This window comes from Carassius gibelio, chromosome A2 (genome assembly GCF_023724105.1).
Source record: "Carassius gibelio isolate Cgi1373 ecotype wild population from Czech Republic chromosome A2, carGib1.2-hapl.c, whole genome shotgun sequence".
Taxonomy (NCBI): Eukaryota; Metazoa; Chordata; class Actinopteri; order Cypriniformes; family Cyprinidae; genus Carassius; species Carassius gibelio.
This window is the reverse complement of record NC_068372.1, coordinates 28,776,496-28,793,192: the sequence shown is the minus strand read 5'-3', so window position 1 is coordinate 28,793,192 and position 16,697 is coordinate 28,776,496. Positions and strand designations below refer to the sequence as shown.

The 16,697-nt window shown below is 36.2% G+C and overlaps 2 protein-coding genes and 1 long non-coding RNA gene across 3 annotated transcripts; all 3 read left to right on the top strand.

The window, feature by feature from the left end:
- The first annotated feature begins 645 nt into the window (after positions 1-645).
- Positions 646-7,908, top strand: LOC127937647 (ras-related protein Rab-31). Its single transcript, XM_052534294.1, has 7 exons — positions 646-838; positions 1,676-1,755; positions 2,485-2,566; positions 3,433-3,504; positions 4,167-4,273; positions 4,866-4,975; positions 5,900-7,908. The coding sequence occupies exons 1-7, from the start codon at positions 803-805 to the stop codon at positions 5,992-5,994; spliced, it is 582 nt and encodes a 193-aa protein (XP_052390254.1). The 5' UTR covers positions 646-802; the 3' UTR covers positions 5,995-7,908.
- Positions 7,909-8,213: 305 nt separating this feature from the next.
- On the top strand, positions 8,214-12,575 carry LOC127937663 (uncharacterized). The gene is made up of 3 exons (XR_008148452.1): positions 8,214-9,727; positions 11,708-11,851; positions 11,942-12,575. It is a non-coding gene; the product is annotated as an uncharacterized LOC127937663 (long non-coding RNA).
- Positions 12,576-12,708: 133 nt separating this feature from the next.
- Positions 12,709-16,178, top strand: LOC127937631 (C2 calcium-dependent domain-containing protein 4C-like). Its single transcript, XM_052534293.1, has 2 exons — positions 12,709-13,000; positions 14,624-16,178. The coding sequence occupies exon 2, from the start codon at positions 14,661-14,663 to the stop codon at positions 15,924-15,926; it is 1,266 nt and encodes a 421-aa protein (XP_052390253.1). The 5' UTR covers positions 12,709-13,000; positions 14,624-14,660; the 3' UTR covers positions 15,927-16,178.
- Positions 16,179-16,697: the final 519 nt, after the last annotated feature.

The window sequence follows — 16,697 nt, the reverse complement described above, 5'->3', positions numbered from 1 at the left end:
ATATATATATATATATATATATATATATATACACATATTATATATATATATGTATATATACACATATTATATATATATATATATGTATATACATATTATATATATGTATATACATATTATATATATGTATATACATATTATATATATGTATATACATATTATATATATGTATATACATATTATATATATGTATATACATATTATATATATATATATATATATATATATATATATATATATATATATATATATATATATATATATATATATATATATATATAATAAAATCTAAAATAGAAGTGTGTGTGACACAAACTAATTCTCCTGCTTGTTTATTACATCCACTTATGTAGCTTTATGGTTTATTTCATAGCTCATGTGAATAAATAATAAATACATAAAATGTTTTATTTTTTTATTTTATTCTATATATATTTGTATTTTTACTTGAACGATTATAAGAAAAATAAACCATATGCAAAAAATAATAATGGGTAGGCCTATATATTTATTCGGCTCACTCTTTATTTTTTTGGCATTAAGGTTATAATTAGAATACGTACTATAGTTCTATTATTATTTGAAAAAGCTCTCTTTTTGAGGTGTGGTTTGTGTCATCACGTGATGTGAGTGACAGCTCGCGCGACATCCTCCAGTCGGTTTCCGTTAGATTTGGGAAGGAGATGGTCAGAGTTTGTGTTTTATAGATGAACCGTCCACTGTGACCGTGATGGACGAGAGTCGACAAAACAAGACCGAGGACTGTTAGAATAATGCTTCAGCTGGCTTAACGTGCTTTATAATGGCCATCAGGGAACTGAAAGTTTGTCTGCTCGGGGTGAGTGTTGAGATTCCGACGTCTGCGGCTTCATCCGCTTCAGGATCATCGACACAAACGCACTGACAGGAACTCGGATTATTTCTGATTCTTTTTCTCATAATCAACACACAGAGATGTTTTGCCGTTTCGAAGTCGCTCGTTCAGTCATGTGAAGCATCGTGATATGTTAACACAAATATCTTCAGGTATTTTTATGAGCGAGTCGGAGCTAAAGCTGGACTTGTTTTTGCTTAAATTCATTCTTTTGGAATGTTTGCGGCCTCACGTCACCGTCGGCTGGATATTGGCTTTGTTCGAAATGGAATGTTTGCGCACTGCGCACTTCATAATGCGCAGTATATTCTGCGTGGTGCATATTATATATACGGTATATAAAAGATGAATGGCTATGAACTGAAAAGCATACTATACTACCCTGACTGTCTGCACTATGTAACACTGCCCACAGTATGCAGATTCAGATTTAGCGCCAGCTGTGAGTTAAAGTTAGTTATGGTTTTATTAAAATTAATCAAAATATAAGACATTTTATGCAAAACTGGATTTAAAATTAATTCCGAGGTGATAACCAACGTGATGAGTCTAATCGACAACAATGCAGCATACAAAAGTTTAAAACTTATATACAGTGTACAAATATGCGTAGCCTACTTTAGAAATTAAAGTTACATACTGCAGAAAAAAATAAATAAAAAACCTTGAAACCTCAAATTCTTAATGTCCACATCATCTGATCTGGCTCTATAATAATCTGAAGTCATGTCAGACAACATTGATAAATCATGTTTGATATTTCATGATGTTTCAGTGCTTTTGTTTTTCTCATAATCGCAGGACACAGGTGTGGGGAAATCAAGCATTGTGTGTCGATTCGTTCAAGATCACTTTGACCACAACATCAGTCCAACAATAGGGTAAGTTCATCTCTTTACTAAACGCTTGTGAAGAAATCACATCCGTCAGCTCATGTGGAGGAGGAAGAATGTGTGGCTAAATATTCCTTCATGAGTCAAAGCAGCGGTTCAGAACAGCTGATTCAGAATCAGTTCAGTTGTTTCCTCTCAGTTTTGTTTACATCAGCACATGCTGATTTCTCTCAGCGGGGTTACTCATTACACTTGGAGAAGAGCATATTTTTAGCCTTTTGTTTTTCACAGTTTGCACTAAAACAGAAACTGCTGCAAAAGATAGTTTTTGTTTTGTTTTGTTTTGTTTTTCATATTTTAGTCATGTGATGTAAATTTCTTCCTTGAATGATTACTATTACACATCTATTTTTTTTTTTTTTAATTTTGAATATTTGTAAAAATACTTTTACATGTTTTTAAACATAAATATATATTTTTAATATTTTATAAATGTTAACTATATATATATATATATATATATATATATATATGAATGTATATGAATATTTTTAAATTAATGAATCACTTAAATAATTAAATTTGTGTATGTATGAATTTATTTTAAATAGTTTATAAATGTATACTATTTAAAAAACGAATGATTTAATGTATATGAATTTATTTATTTATGTGTATACAGTATATATATCTATATATCTATATATATTCAGTAAAATTTTAATTTATTATTATTATCAAATCATATTTTCATCATTATAATATCTGTTTTTTCAGTGCATCTTTTTTAACTAAGACCGTCTCCTGTGGAAATGAACTTCACAAATTTCTGATCTGGGACACCGCAGGGCAGGAACGGGTAAGGTTTTATTTATTTAGGAATTGGGGTTTCGGTGTATGAATGTTTTATTATACATTTCTGTCAGACTTTTGTTTATTTGTGGGTTTTTTTTTTTTTCATTTTTATTACACCCGTCCTTTTCTGCCTTAATGTTACAATCCTGCATACATTTGTGTTTATTTGAAGATCTCTGAGCATCTATTTCTATCTCATGCAACCTGAACAGAGCTTGTAAGCTAAAAGCACACAACCCATCGCATGATTTCTTAACATTCAGCTTTTTTCCACACACACATAAGTTTAACATGTTTGGATTCCTGTCAGTGTTTCTGTGCCCTTTAATTCCCAACTTAAAACAATAGCTCACTCAAAAAGAAAGGGGAATTCACTCATTTACAACTGGAACATCTTGAGAGTGAGTAAATGATGACAGAAGTTTTTTTGGATACACAAGATTAAAGGATGCAAGACCATTCATTCTAGTCAAGACACATTTGACATCATCACAGTTATTGTTTAGATTAATCACATTTAATTTCCAACACACACACACACACATAGTTCAGAGCTCACTGTAAGTCTGACTCATTGGGTGTGGTGGAAATGTGTGTGTGTGTGTGAGTGAGTTTGAGAAGTGCTGACGTGACTTTGTGTTCACGTCTGGAAGATCAATATTAGTGTCTGTTCAGACTCCAGTCTCCTTTTGAACTTGACAGCTGTCTGAACCACAACCACCACAAGGCACGCTAATACGCTTTACTATAATGCTACAGTATCTAATAAAAAAAAAAAAAAAAGAAAATATGAGTGGTGTTCTCCTGTGCAAAACTTGTGCTTCCCTTATGTAAAATATAATCATTATGCTGTATGTTATTTTTCTGCAGTTTCATTCGTTGGCTCCAATGTATTACAGGGGCTCTGCAGCGGCCGTCATTGTTTATGACATCACAAAACTCGTAAGTTAGTATGTTTGTGCAATTCAGTTTCTATTCTAAAACAGCATTTTTAACTGTGCTTTAGGTGCAAACCACTGAAATATGCCATTACGATTGACTCATTTGTTTATAATTGTAGGATTTGCTTCTCAGACAGCAATGAGAATAAATGTGACCCTGGAGCACAAAAGCAGTCTTAAGTCTCTGGGGTGTATTTTTAGCAAGAGTCAAAATTATTGATTTTTCTTTTATGCCAAAAATCATTAGGATATTAAGTAAAGATCATGTTCCATAAAGATATTTTGTAAACTTCCTACCATAAATATACAGTATCAAAACTTAATTTTTGATTTTAATTTTTAACTTCATTTGGTCCACTTTAAATGTGATTTTTCTCAGTATTACGATTTTTTTGCACCCTCAGATTCCAGATTTTTTAATATTTGTGTCTCATTGTCCTCCTAACAGACCATACATCAATGGAACGCATATTTATTCAGCTTTCAGATGATGTGTAAATCTCAATTTCTAAAAATTGACACTTGAGACTTGAGATTTAACTCTTACTGAAGAAGACCCAAGTGATGTCCCATCAGTGTCTCAGAAAACAAACCTCAGAGATCTGGAAGAGCAAACTCTTATCTTAGGCTCCACATGTTTTGTGATGTGTCTGGTTTCTGCAGGATTCGTTCCAGATGTTGAAGAAGTGGGTGAAGGAGCTGAAGGAACACGGGCCAGAGGATATAGTCGTGGCCATAGCAGGAAATAAAACCGATCTAGGTGATATCAGGTTAATAAAACCCCTTTCTCTTTCTGAAAAGCGATTATATTCCCTTAAGTTTCTTTCCAAAACCTGCAGCCCCTCAGCTTAGAGTTTCTTATTCAACATGAAATCAAAATGTCACTTTGAGAGCAGATCAAATTCATCAAAATGTGCAGAACTTCATAAATAAAATGTAATACTTTGCCATCCTGCTTGATGTTTTCCTCATGAAATATCCTGTTTTGCCTTACATCGTGAAAGTAAGGTGGTTTGTGATTGCTGTTTCTCTTCAGTTGTGATTATTAGAGTTTATTCTGAGCTTTTTCAGTTCTGATAAACATCTCAATGGCAGGAAACTGCACCTTCAGTTGTGTCTCTGTTAATTAAGCCGCTTCCATTTAGAAATGTTTAATCATGCTTAATCACTTTCTCCTAGTCATTTTCCCAGCTGGCGGTCTTTGTGTCTGTATAATTACTTGACATTTGCAGGCAGTGCAGTGCTCATTTCCCACAACCCCCTCTGCTGTTTGTTTCAGCCCTGTCCTCAGCTGATCATGTTCCTCAGGGTGATGTCTGAGTGAGCTGATTGTTTACTCATATTCAATGGGGTTTTTTCTAGGGAAGTTCCGACTAAAGAGGCGAAAGATTTCGCAGAGTCCATTGCAGCCATATTTATGGAGACCAGTGCCAGAAATGCAGTGAACATAGAGGAGTTGTTTCAGAAAATCAGTAAGTGTCACTAAAACTACACAAGTGCCCATGCCACACACAGCTTCTAGTGCTTGCTAGTGTCTTCATTTGTTACTGTAGCATCTCCTTCATTTTTTACCAAGCACTCTCGAGTCGATGTGCAAGCTTATTTCTCACAAATGAAAATTTTTTACATATCACAGCTTTTTTCCCTGGATTTTTAAACACCTGACCTGCACATGCAGAATTCACAGGAAAACGTCAAAACTGCGAGATGTGAACTCCACACAATTTTTATACAGTGTTTTATACTATTTGTATACACTTTTTATAAAATTTTTATTAATAGAATTTTTTAGTTTTTTATACCGCTGTTTTTGTAAACTTTGTTCATTTAAAAAATCCTGATGAAAAATATATAATAATAAATGTCTGATTTCTGAAGGATCATGTGGCACTAAAAACTGGAGTAATGATGCTGAAAATTCAGCTTTGCATCACAGCAAAACATACATTCTGTAATAAATCAAAATAGGAAACGGTTCTTTTCAATTGCAATATTATTTCACAATATTTCTGTTTTATTGAATTTTCCGATCAAATAAATGTAGCTTCATTGAGAATAAGAGACTTTTCAAAAACATTAAAAACTCTTAATGACCCCAAACTTTTGCTTAATAGTTTAATGTACATCTATTGCTAATAAAGAAATGTAATTTCTTTAGTAGAGTATTTTATTCTAGTAATCAGTGATGATGGCACAGAGCTGACTCTAACATGTTGTGTTTAACATGTTCTCATCTCCTCTGTGTCGCATTTGATATTCAGTTTGTAGTGAAAAGATGCATTTGATTACATCAACACACTTATATTTCATTGTGTTTTATCTAGTGCAATAACATGCACACACAGTGTTTTGTACCTGCTTGTGGCCTAATCGTTCATGTTCTCATATCTGTGTAGGTCGACAGATCCCTCCGCTGGAGAACACAGACGCTGACAGCCACGACTCCTTTAAACTGACACAACAGCCTCCTCCCTCCAGACGCTGCTGTTAGACATCCATCCAGTCACTACAACATGATCTCCTGTGGTATTTGACCCATGTGATGCATAGATTAAGATCATGATACACACAAATCAATTTGTTTTAATATAGGAGTCTGTTAACCAGATGTGGATATGGTCACATGACTGACAGACTTACATATTACAGTAGGAAACTCATGTTTTCTGTATATTGCATTGATGCTGAGCAAATGTGAGTGATCACAACTTGGAATAATTTTCATATCAAGTCTTTTTAATTAAATGCAGTATTGTGACATAGAAATATTCGTAGTTAGCACAATGTTTACACAATAAGTGCCTTGGAAATGGCATTTTTATGTCTGACATTGCCGTTTTGACACATAAAAACAATATAATAATATGGTATTTCTAATCTGGCTTTATGCAACCACTTACAGTGACATAGGAACTGAAGAATGAAGTACAGCTGGATAAAACAAAAACTGTGTACGTCTTCATTTCAGGCTGCAAAAGAACAACATGTGATTATTGGGATGTGGTTATTTTCTATACCAACTGTAGATGAAAGATAGAGATTCGCAAATGTGTTGGACACACTTTGTATTACAGTGTTCATTGTATTACGCATTTTCATACCACTACTGCTTAATACCAATAAACCGCGTGTTTTAATGCCATTTTTGTAAAACTGTGTATAATTGCACATAGTTATTGTTTTCTAGTAATTAATTATATGGACACTGTAAAATAAAGTGTTGCCAATTTATTCATCCTAAAAATAAATAATGGTTATAATTACGGTTATTAGTTAATTCTAGAATATTAACCTTTTTAAATGAAAATATGAGGGAATCAGCCACCAGGGGGCACAGTCGGCTTTAAAGTGAACACAAGTTTTGTCAGTTCTTCTCCAAACCTCTGCTTACCTGTTGAAAAGTCTCAACTGTTCTTTTTTTTTCTTTCACTTAATGTCTTAGCTTTGGGGATTTTCAATTGATTTTGTAACTGAGAAAATTCGGTACATCTTTTATCTGTACACTTGTCATCTGATCACTAAATTTGTAGGAAAACAATCCATTACTAGGTTAATTTCCCCAAAAAGTTTAAACACTGTGATTCTGTGGCACTTGTTGAGGCATTTGTTTATGTTTGCTTATTTTCTCCCAGCCGAGTGGTGTGAGTTTGGGACAGGTATCAGTTCGGCTGACCTGTCGTACACAGGGATCGTGCCGATGGTTGAGTCATAATTTTTGCAATTCCATTTGGTGACACTAGTGCTTCAGAAATTACACACCTCACCTTTGAGGCTAAAAGCATAAAAGCTGGTTAATTGTGAGCTCTTACATAACCATCCTATCTTGGTGTGGTCATCAGTGGATTGATCGCCTGTCCTGTATAGTAGTTTTTCAATTTTGTAATCAGAATTATTTTATCTGTCAGTCACATCTGGCAAAATCACACATACATTGAATGCAGCGCTGGTTCTCCTAACAGTTTAGTGTTTGTTTTTTTTGTTTTTTGTAAATCACCACAGTCATTACTGATAAAGCACCTCATGTAATTTACCATTTAATTTGAGTATATCAATGTAATTATAGCTCTTTCCGTAGTTAAAAAGTCTAAAAGTTCGTGTGAAATCACGTAGATGCCTTAACTTAGCAAATTCAGGTTGAATTGTAACAGGGCCAAATGAGATCTGGTGACAATATTGCGATGTCATTTTCAATGAAACATTTTGTAAAAAACCTTATATTTGTATTTTTAAACCTACCTTTTGTTAGTTAACTTAATGTTTCGCTTATGTAATGTTGTGACAATGGTATCAAACACATTTTGTACCAGAAGTCATCAATAAACTACAAAAGCAGTATGCAAATGTTTCCATAAAATATGATTGCACATTATTTTCTTATTAAATTGTTTTGATTCATGAGTATTCAGATATGGCTCAGCTCCCTCTTTCAAATCTTATGGGATTTTTCCTGTTTTATCATCCACCAGTTGGAAATGGTAAGTCTTAACCTCAGAAAAGTAATTGCACACCTAAACAAGCTGTGCCATTTGAGGTATTATGTTTTTAGGACAAACTGTGTGGCACAAAACAAACGAGCAACAGGAAAGATGTTAGGCTTTGTAGGCGCCACTAATTAAGATTCTTCTTTTACCATCTTGTTTGTCACATCACAGTAGAAGACAAAACATTTCTTACACACTTTTATAAATAAAGCTTCTTTATTGGCCTCTATGGTTCCATGGAGAAGATTTAATATCCATGGAATTTTTCCATTCTATCTTTATAGTGGTAAAGTTAATGTTATGCACCAAAATGTTTTTTAAGACTTGTTCACTGAAAGGTTAAGTATCTAAATCACACCAATGTGGTACCTCAGGGTTCGGTGCTAGGTCCTCTTTTCTTTACCATTTCCACACACATCACTGGGACCCAGGCACATTAATTTGTATCTATCACTGCTGCTCTAACAGCATAAAGCTTTATTTTTTTTTAGCACCTTGCCATATGGTTGCTATTGTGTTTTGAGTGGTTGCTAGGTGGTTGCTTACTGACCCAGTTAAGTCAAAGTCTACAGAAGTATTTTCTTACACGCTTATAATTAAAAGTTATTTATTGGCAATCTATGGTTCCATGAAGAAGCTTAAACAACAATGAATTCTTTACATTCCACCTTTATACTTAAAAACTTTCTTTAGATTAACACAATTTTCTGTACAAAAATACATATTTTAAGAACTGTTCATTGAAGGAGCTCACTGTTCACTTTCTTTAAGGAATTCAGAATAGTACTTCTATGACATCACTGTGAGAAACGCCTTTTGGAAACTTTATTTGTAAGAGTTTGCTTCAAGTTTCATTAATTTTGATTCTGATATCTCATGCAGTGATATTGTGTTTGCGAAATCTGCTAGGTCAGAGCTGTTTTAAGCACAATTTGATCACATGTTCAAGTATTGTTTTGACTAGGAACCTTTGGAAAACCTTGAAAAGAAGGAAATAGAACAATGTCTCGCACTTGTCTTGCTTCCTATTGCTTTTTCAGGAAAATAAAGGCTTTTGTTCTGTGCAGATTACACATTAAGCTCAGCTAACTCTCTGGCTGACCCCTCAGACCCTCTTTAATCTCAGGTAAAACATCTGTAATACCTGAGTGACCTTTGTGATGGCTAGAGGTGACCCAGGTGTTCTTGGCCAGTGGATGTTTGTGACAGGTTGACGTTGGGGTTTATTATGCTCGTCTCCACGCTTCTCCTCGTGTTTAACAGATCCGCGCGTGGACGCCTACTGCTTGCCTGGACTTTTTCTCGCTGATTAGACAAGTGGGCGATTCAAGAGAGGAGAGCAGAACAAAATAACCTGTGGCCAAATGTCAGTAAATCTTGTAGCCATAGGAACGAGCTGCGAAGCGACAACAACATCAGTGGCAGGGGACCGGGAAGCAGGTTTTCACTGCGGCTTCCTAAAATGATCTTTTTATTCTGTCACGGAGGTTCAGATGTTATTGTCATCTGTGCTTTGACTCTTTCTCTACCTCTCACAGGGACTGGAAATGGCTCTTTTTTTTTAATCAGAGCCCTGCTTTTAGTAGAATCTCACTGAGTGTAATTGTCAGTCTGCACACCGGCGTGAATGGATGTTACAATAGCATTGTGTGCCACATGGCAGTAACCATTTAATTTCTCTCATTATTGTAGGCACGTGCTGAAGATGTGTGTGGAAGCAGAGGTTGATCCCCGAGTGGCTCAGTGAGTGTGAGAATGACCTGACTGAGATATCGTTAGAGCTGTTGTTTACACTGCTTGTTAACATATCATTTAAAAAAATATCATGTTCCCAAATGAGAAAGCAAAATTGTGTGATGGCTCCTGTAAACCAGGGGTCTGCTTTTTTAAACCAAATTTGAAAGGTATAAGCTAGTATTCCTGTTATGTTCTTTCCTGATATGTTCCGCTTTAATTTTGATAAAGCTGCTTGTTTTCAAACTCTATTTATAGAAATTGGGAGTGTTATTATATACTAAATTAACCACAGCTATTTTTGTGATCCTAAAAGTTTCGAAAACTGTATATTCTTTAATAAAACAATAGTTCATAATAATAACTATTATTAATTTAAAAAAAGGGGGTTTATATATTACATTTTTTGTATTTGAATTTTTTACATTTGCTAACATTGACAAACAGTGAGTAATATATATTTTACAGCATTTATTCATTTTTATATTTTAACTAAGTTAGATTCTTTCAGTATAATTAAATCATCCTGCCACCCATTTAAAAGCTAAAGGTTTGCTCCGGTTGAGAACCACTGCTGTAAATTAGTTTAAGGAATTAGTTAAAGTTAAAAACCACTGCATGCAATAATAATAATAATAACAACAACAACAAAAAACATACAGTGGATGCATGGGACATGCAACACTTACAATGCATGTTTGTTAATTTTTTTAAGAGCTGAGAAATTAAATTATTTTCAACTATTCTGCAGATGATGTTAAAAGTTCATAATAAAAAAAATCTATATACAGTACATATACTGTAGAACCACATACATGTATGATGACTTAAATTGCATTTTACGTTGCAAATTTGCTAAAATTAGTTTGCATGAACTAATGAACTAATTAGTTTGTTTTTTTAGTAATCTAAGCCAATCTTAATTTTACCATTACTAACACACTTTTTTTTTTCATCCATTCATTGATAAGCTCAGTGCTGTTCAGAAAGAAAGTCATACAGGTTTAGAGTTAGTAAATGATGACAGGATATTAATTTATGGCTGAACTAAGCCTTCAAATGTTTGTTTGTTTTTTTCTTTCTTTTTTTTTTTTTTTTACAGTGATATCATTGCAAATTGGCTGCAAAAAACCTCCATAAACTCTTGATGAACAAAAAAGTTTAAAAACATAATGATGTGTCCATATTTGAATGTTTCTGAATTGGTCCGAAGCCATTTCCCTCTCTGTGATGATAGACTTCAGATCTGTAAACACTATCATCAGTGCTGAATGGGCTGCAGTTGGACACCCGCTTTTGTTATGCCACAGTTAAAGTGGATGACATCATCTCAGATGTGCATAATACTTTCTGCAGATAAAAGAACAGTCTATAATTAATATCTAAACCCCCTTATTGTTTCATAGAGAGATATACTGTAGGGAAAAACCACCAACCGGCTTTTGCAAGATAATCTGTGCATTTGTATTATCATGATGAAGAATTTTTAGTTGATGGATTAGAAATAAAAGCATACTTGTGTGACGGTAGCTCAGCCCATGATGCATCCTGGGAAATCAGAGTGAATGTGATCATGGTGGTACTTTCATAGCCATAATGCTCCTCACCTCTCCAGGCAATTAGTTAATTGCATTTTAATGTTATGCCCAGACTGCCGATGAGAGACAGACAGAGAAAGACAGAGATGGAAGAAGGCAGCATACCTGGAGATGCAGTGTTGAACACAATTTGTGTTTTGTGTTAAAAAGGAGAAGGACATATTTCTCTACTCCAGATCATTTAAATAGATGCATGCATTAATTTCTCGCATTGTTCAGATTTTCATTTTCTGATGTTTTGGTTGTGTTGTAGTGATTTTGATGAACAATTAAAAGGATAGTTCACCCCCCCCCCATAAAATAAATAAAAATGTATTAACCCTCAGGCCATCCAAGATGTAGGTTTATTTGTTTGTTGCTTTATTTATAGGTGTATTTGTTTTTTCATCAGAGATTTGGAGAAGTGTAGCATTCCATCACTTGCTCAGCAGTGGATCCTCTACAGTGAATGGGTGCCATCAGAATGAGAATCCAAACCACTGATAAAAAAAATCACAATAATCCACAAGTAACCCACACCACTCCAGTCCATCAAGTAAGGTCTTGTGTTAACTGACAGTCTTTTAACTGTAAATAGTCAAGCTGTATGTGTGCTGTGACTTTTACATGCATTTTCTCCAATTAGGTCACTTCTGGAAAAGTTTGCTGCTTCTTCATGAACAATATGGGTGTGCGTTTCCATAATCCTCTCTCCAAGTTTCCAGGGAAACAGACGGGCAGATCAGAGAACAGCAAATCAAACACAATTAGACCTACACGTCCTCTTAGCACTATTTCATTCAAAAAGCTTCTCTCTAACTGGCCAGCTATAAGATTCTTCTTCTTGTGAATAATATACTAAAAAGGTTTAGTTGATAAGGCATTTTGAAGCTTGCCCATCGCAACCCGCTCATATTATCCATGCTTTATGATTTTCCTGATGGAGAGAAGCAGTTTTCCTGCAAGAGAAATGGCACACTGCCCATTTTTGTTGTTGTTCACAATGGCATACTGCTGCAGTACCACTCTTTCTATATTCTGCTGTAGGCATACTCTGCTGTGAAGTATGTAATGTCTTTGCTAGAACTGTTTTGGCTTTTGTAAACAGTGTGCATATTTCTGTCCTAATTCAAATGAAGCGACTTTTTCACTGGAGAAAGCAAGATTATGGATAGATGACTCATATTTTCGCTGGAAATGATGCTTTGAAATAAAATGTAAAAAAAAATCTTATTGATGGATTTGTTTCATACAAACATGCAGCAATTCTCATCACAAGAAGTGATTCAGTATCCCATTCCAAATATAAATAATATTTGCTTGCATATTTTAAATAGTATGCGTAATATAGCTACATTGTAGACTTTAGTTAGTTTTCTGTTCTGTTTCTAACATTGTCCATTTCAAGGCAATATACAATATATGCAGTGCAGTTAGCAGTATAGTATTCTATTCTAAACCCATACATTGATACGGACTGCGAGAAATTCCAGAGTGGTGCGCGTTACCGTGCGCGCACTCCCACTGGTTGATACGCGCGCGCGCGCAGTGGAGAGGGTCGGTTCGCTATTAAAGCCGCGGGTAGACGCGCAGTGCCAACAGACAATTTTGTGCTGGAATACCGGAGACCCGAACGACAGTGAGACGGAAAAACAACATATGGATTGAAGCACACACTTCACATCCGGGCTACTAACCACTTAACGTAAGTTCAACTGAGATTCAACAGGTTTTTAATACAAGAACAGCTTTGGAAAAGTTTAAATGCATGCGTTTTTTCGTTATTTATTAGTATTTTTACTTGCAGATGTATATAAAGCTGAACATCAGCGCTTAAGATCCGAGTATCAAACTATTGCTCGTTAGAAATGTTGTGGAATGAGGAAACGGCAGTCGCTTCAGTTTTACCGTGTTACAGGTGGTTGAAGCGATCTGTTGTCAAAAATGTTTTTACTTGTCTTTATTTACAGAGAAAAGAATAGTATTTATCTTAGTTGAGATTTAATTCATTATAAAATGACACCTGTTGGTCATTTTTCCCTCTTAAAAATATACCAGTTACCCCAAAAAATATTAAAATAAAAAGTGAAGTAATTAACACTTTGATCTAAGAAACATAGTGGGGCTACCGTGGTACTCTTGGAAGTATTTTGGTTCCTGCAGTTAAAACGAGTTCTGATATTAATATATTACAATTTTAATGTAATAAGTGTGCTTTTTTTATTAGAAGATGATGTTACATGGTATATGAGATCTCATCAGACATTATTAGTTCACCTGCATGCAAAATCTCTCAAGTATACCAGTTTCGACAATGCAGATATTTGTTAAAATAAGACAGCACCTGATATTCTGCATATGATTTACTTTTGAACAAACAAAGTCCCCGTTTGCAGCTTCGTCTCACTGTTGTGCTTCTACAGTCACAGGACAAGAGCTGCGCAGTCCGTATTTCAAGAAATTACCTAATAGACAGGCTTTCCAATGCTTATAGTCTCAGGGACTATAATCAAATTATATCACTTTATAATAACTTTAATTAAAATTATAAACTTTTTTTCTTTTTTGTAAATTGCTTTTGATGCCATTAGCTAATTGTCAGTGTTTCAGGTAACTTACAAAAATAAAATGTATTGTTTTATCAGTTAAAATATTTAACATGACTAATTCAAATTTCTTCATTTGGTTATACCAGTAAAAATAATTGTTTAGGGTCAAATCAGAAAAAAATAACTATATAATTGAAAAATAATTGAATGTGTGGTTGGATATTGTGAGCAGGAAATACTTCATAACTCAATATATAAATATTTAGGTAAGATAAAAAAAAACATACTTAATGCAGTAGTGTCTAAACCTACCTGGTTTTATTGAAGTCAAAAATATAATTTAATATGCCTGAATAAAATTGAATTACAAAATAAATAGTTTTTTTTTACAGTGTTCCTGCACTTATTGTTAATAAAATGCAGACATTGTTTTCTGGGGCTTTTTGAAACCATCTGTGTACATTCTTCATATATTTCTTATGTAAATAAGCTTTGCAGACTGAGTGTGTAATGAAAGAATGATGCTGGGTGTATGTTGAGCGGCATCTCCACGAGGTGACTGTGTACTATTTGATAACAGAAAAGGAGACAGGTGTCAGCTGTCTTTAACAATTGCTTTTTAATGTTAGCAATGTGTTAACATATAGTGTCAGAATCTCTCAAGATGCCACTGGGAGACAGAGTACATAAATCAGCGAGGAGGTGTATCAGTTGGCATTCATGAATCGCAGGTGTCAGTGTAGGCTGATGGTATTTCGTCTCACTCTCTGTGCCCACAGGGTGCAATTGCACGTCTCTCCCAGACCCCGCCGAGAGATGTGGCTGCTGGAAAAGATCCGCGGTTCAGTGGAGGGAAAAGTTCTCCGACAGGGAGACTCGGCTGACAAACAGAGCAAAGCCCCCGCCTACTGCAACGTCCTCACCCCTGACAAGATTCCTGACTTCTTTATTCCACCCAAATTGGTGTGCTGCCCCCCAGAAGAGGAGACGCCGGAGATGAAGCCAAAAAACGGGCTCCATTCTTCCACATCCGACCAGACCATATGCTGCAAGGCGCCACAGGCCAGTCTGCGCAGCCCACGCCTCATTAAGAAGCTGGCTGGAGACACCAAGAACTTGCTCAAAGCTGCAAACCGCCACATTATCCAGATTGAAAGCGCAGATGAGTTGGTGGTCGGGGAGGTGGGCGACCTCAACACAAATGCAGACCCCCAGTCCCAAACTGCCATGTCCTTGCCCTACGTACCCAAAGCACAAACCTCCTACGGTTTCGCCACACTCATGGAAAGTCCTCACACGAGGCGTAAAGAGTCCCTCTTCCATAGCGACCCCACAAGTCCGCTCACCTCGCCCAACACCCAACGCAAGTCGCAGGGCAACCACTTAAACCCCAGCGACTGTAACGCCTCCCATTCCAACCCCTACCGGTACTTCAGTGGGGGAGAAAGTGACACTTGCTCCTCAGCTGAGTCCTCCCCGTTCAACTCCCCTCTGTTATCTCGTTCCGCATCCCTCCTCAAGATTTTTACCCACGAAACCCAAGCCAAGGTGTCCAGGGCCAAGCGTTCCTTAGCCCGGCACAGTTCTCTCTCGACAGACGAGTGCAGCTCTGTGGAGACCAGCCCGAACATTCAGAGGCGCTTACGTTGCCCTCCTTCTCCAGCCTTCCGAGGACGGAAATACGGAGCCAACATGGATCGCTTCACACAGCACACCGTCAACCTCCACAAGGGTGGAACTCTACGCATCTGCACAGACTACGACATTGACGCCACCAGGCTTCATGTCCGTGTCTTGGCGGCCGAGGAGCTCTACGATAAACAGTACGATGTGAAAGCCATCAATTGTTGCGTGGCTTTGTACCTGAACCCGGGAAAGCTCCAGAAACAACGGAGCACCATTATCAAGAACAGCCGCAACCCCGTCTTCAACGAGGACTTTTACTTTGACTCCCTTCCTGTTGCACAGGTGAAAAACCTTGCCATCAAGATGAAGGTAGTCAACAAGGGTACCAGTCTGAAGAGAAATACCTTACTGGGAGAGAGGGAGGTACCCCTGAAGGAGTTGCTTTCTGGGATCTAGAGGTCAGACTTCATCTCCCACCATGGGGCAAACACACCAGTCCAGTCTTCAGCTAACAGAACCAGAGAAGGAAATATTCCAGCTCTGATTTTGAGTCCTCAGAGTGGTTGGTCCCTTTGGTTGCAAAACTCTCCAACTAACTGTGTGCAGCTTCCTAACATGTTTACCAGCAGTGAGAGTGTATGGATGTACTGTATGTGCGAGATCTTCTGTATGTACAGCCCATGAGTTTAAAGGCATGCTTTGATTGTATGAGTTCCCAGGTTCGTGATTGTTTTGAGATCAATGTCTTCTTGATTCCAGACCCTGCTGGGTCTCACTGTTGGAGACACCAATAGATAAAAACAGCACCCCATGCAAATGACGTATCTCGACAACAACAACACATTCTTGTAGACTGACATTTTGAAGTCACTTAAGGCCAGATGCAAATGCATGCTTCATCAACCTTAAAAATGACGAGAGTGACAAATACATACATATATATATATTTCCTCGTATTGCTATAATAACAGTGTTTCACCTTATGCCTCTCTAATTCCACTATTTAGGGTTTCAGACTGAGGCATTTCTGTCAATCTCACTTATTGCTCTTTTCTTTTTGAATGCTGAATCTGTGCAGTTAAAAACACCCTTCAGCCTTACTGAGTGACAAGCTCCTCACTTTGAGTGACACGGAACTTCAGAGAGGGAGTGATTCATGATTGGACAGAACATATGACATCATCATGAATGTCAAGACAATGTGATTTCTGTAAATAGAAGGCTCTT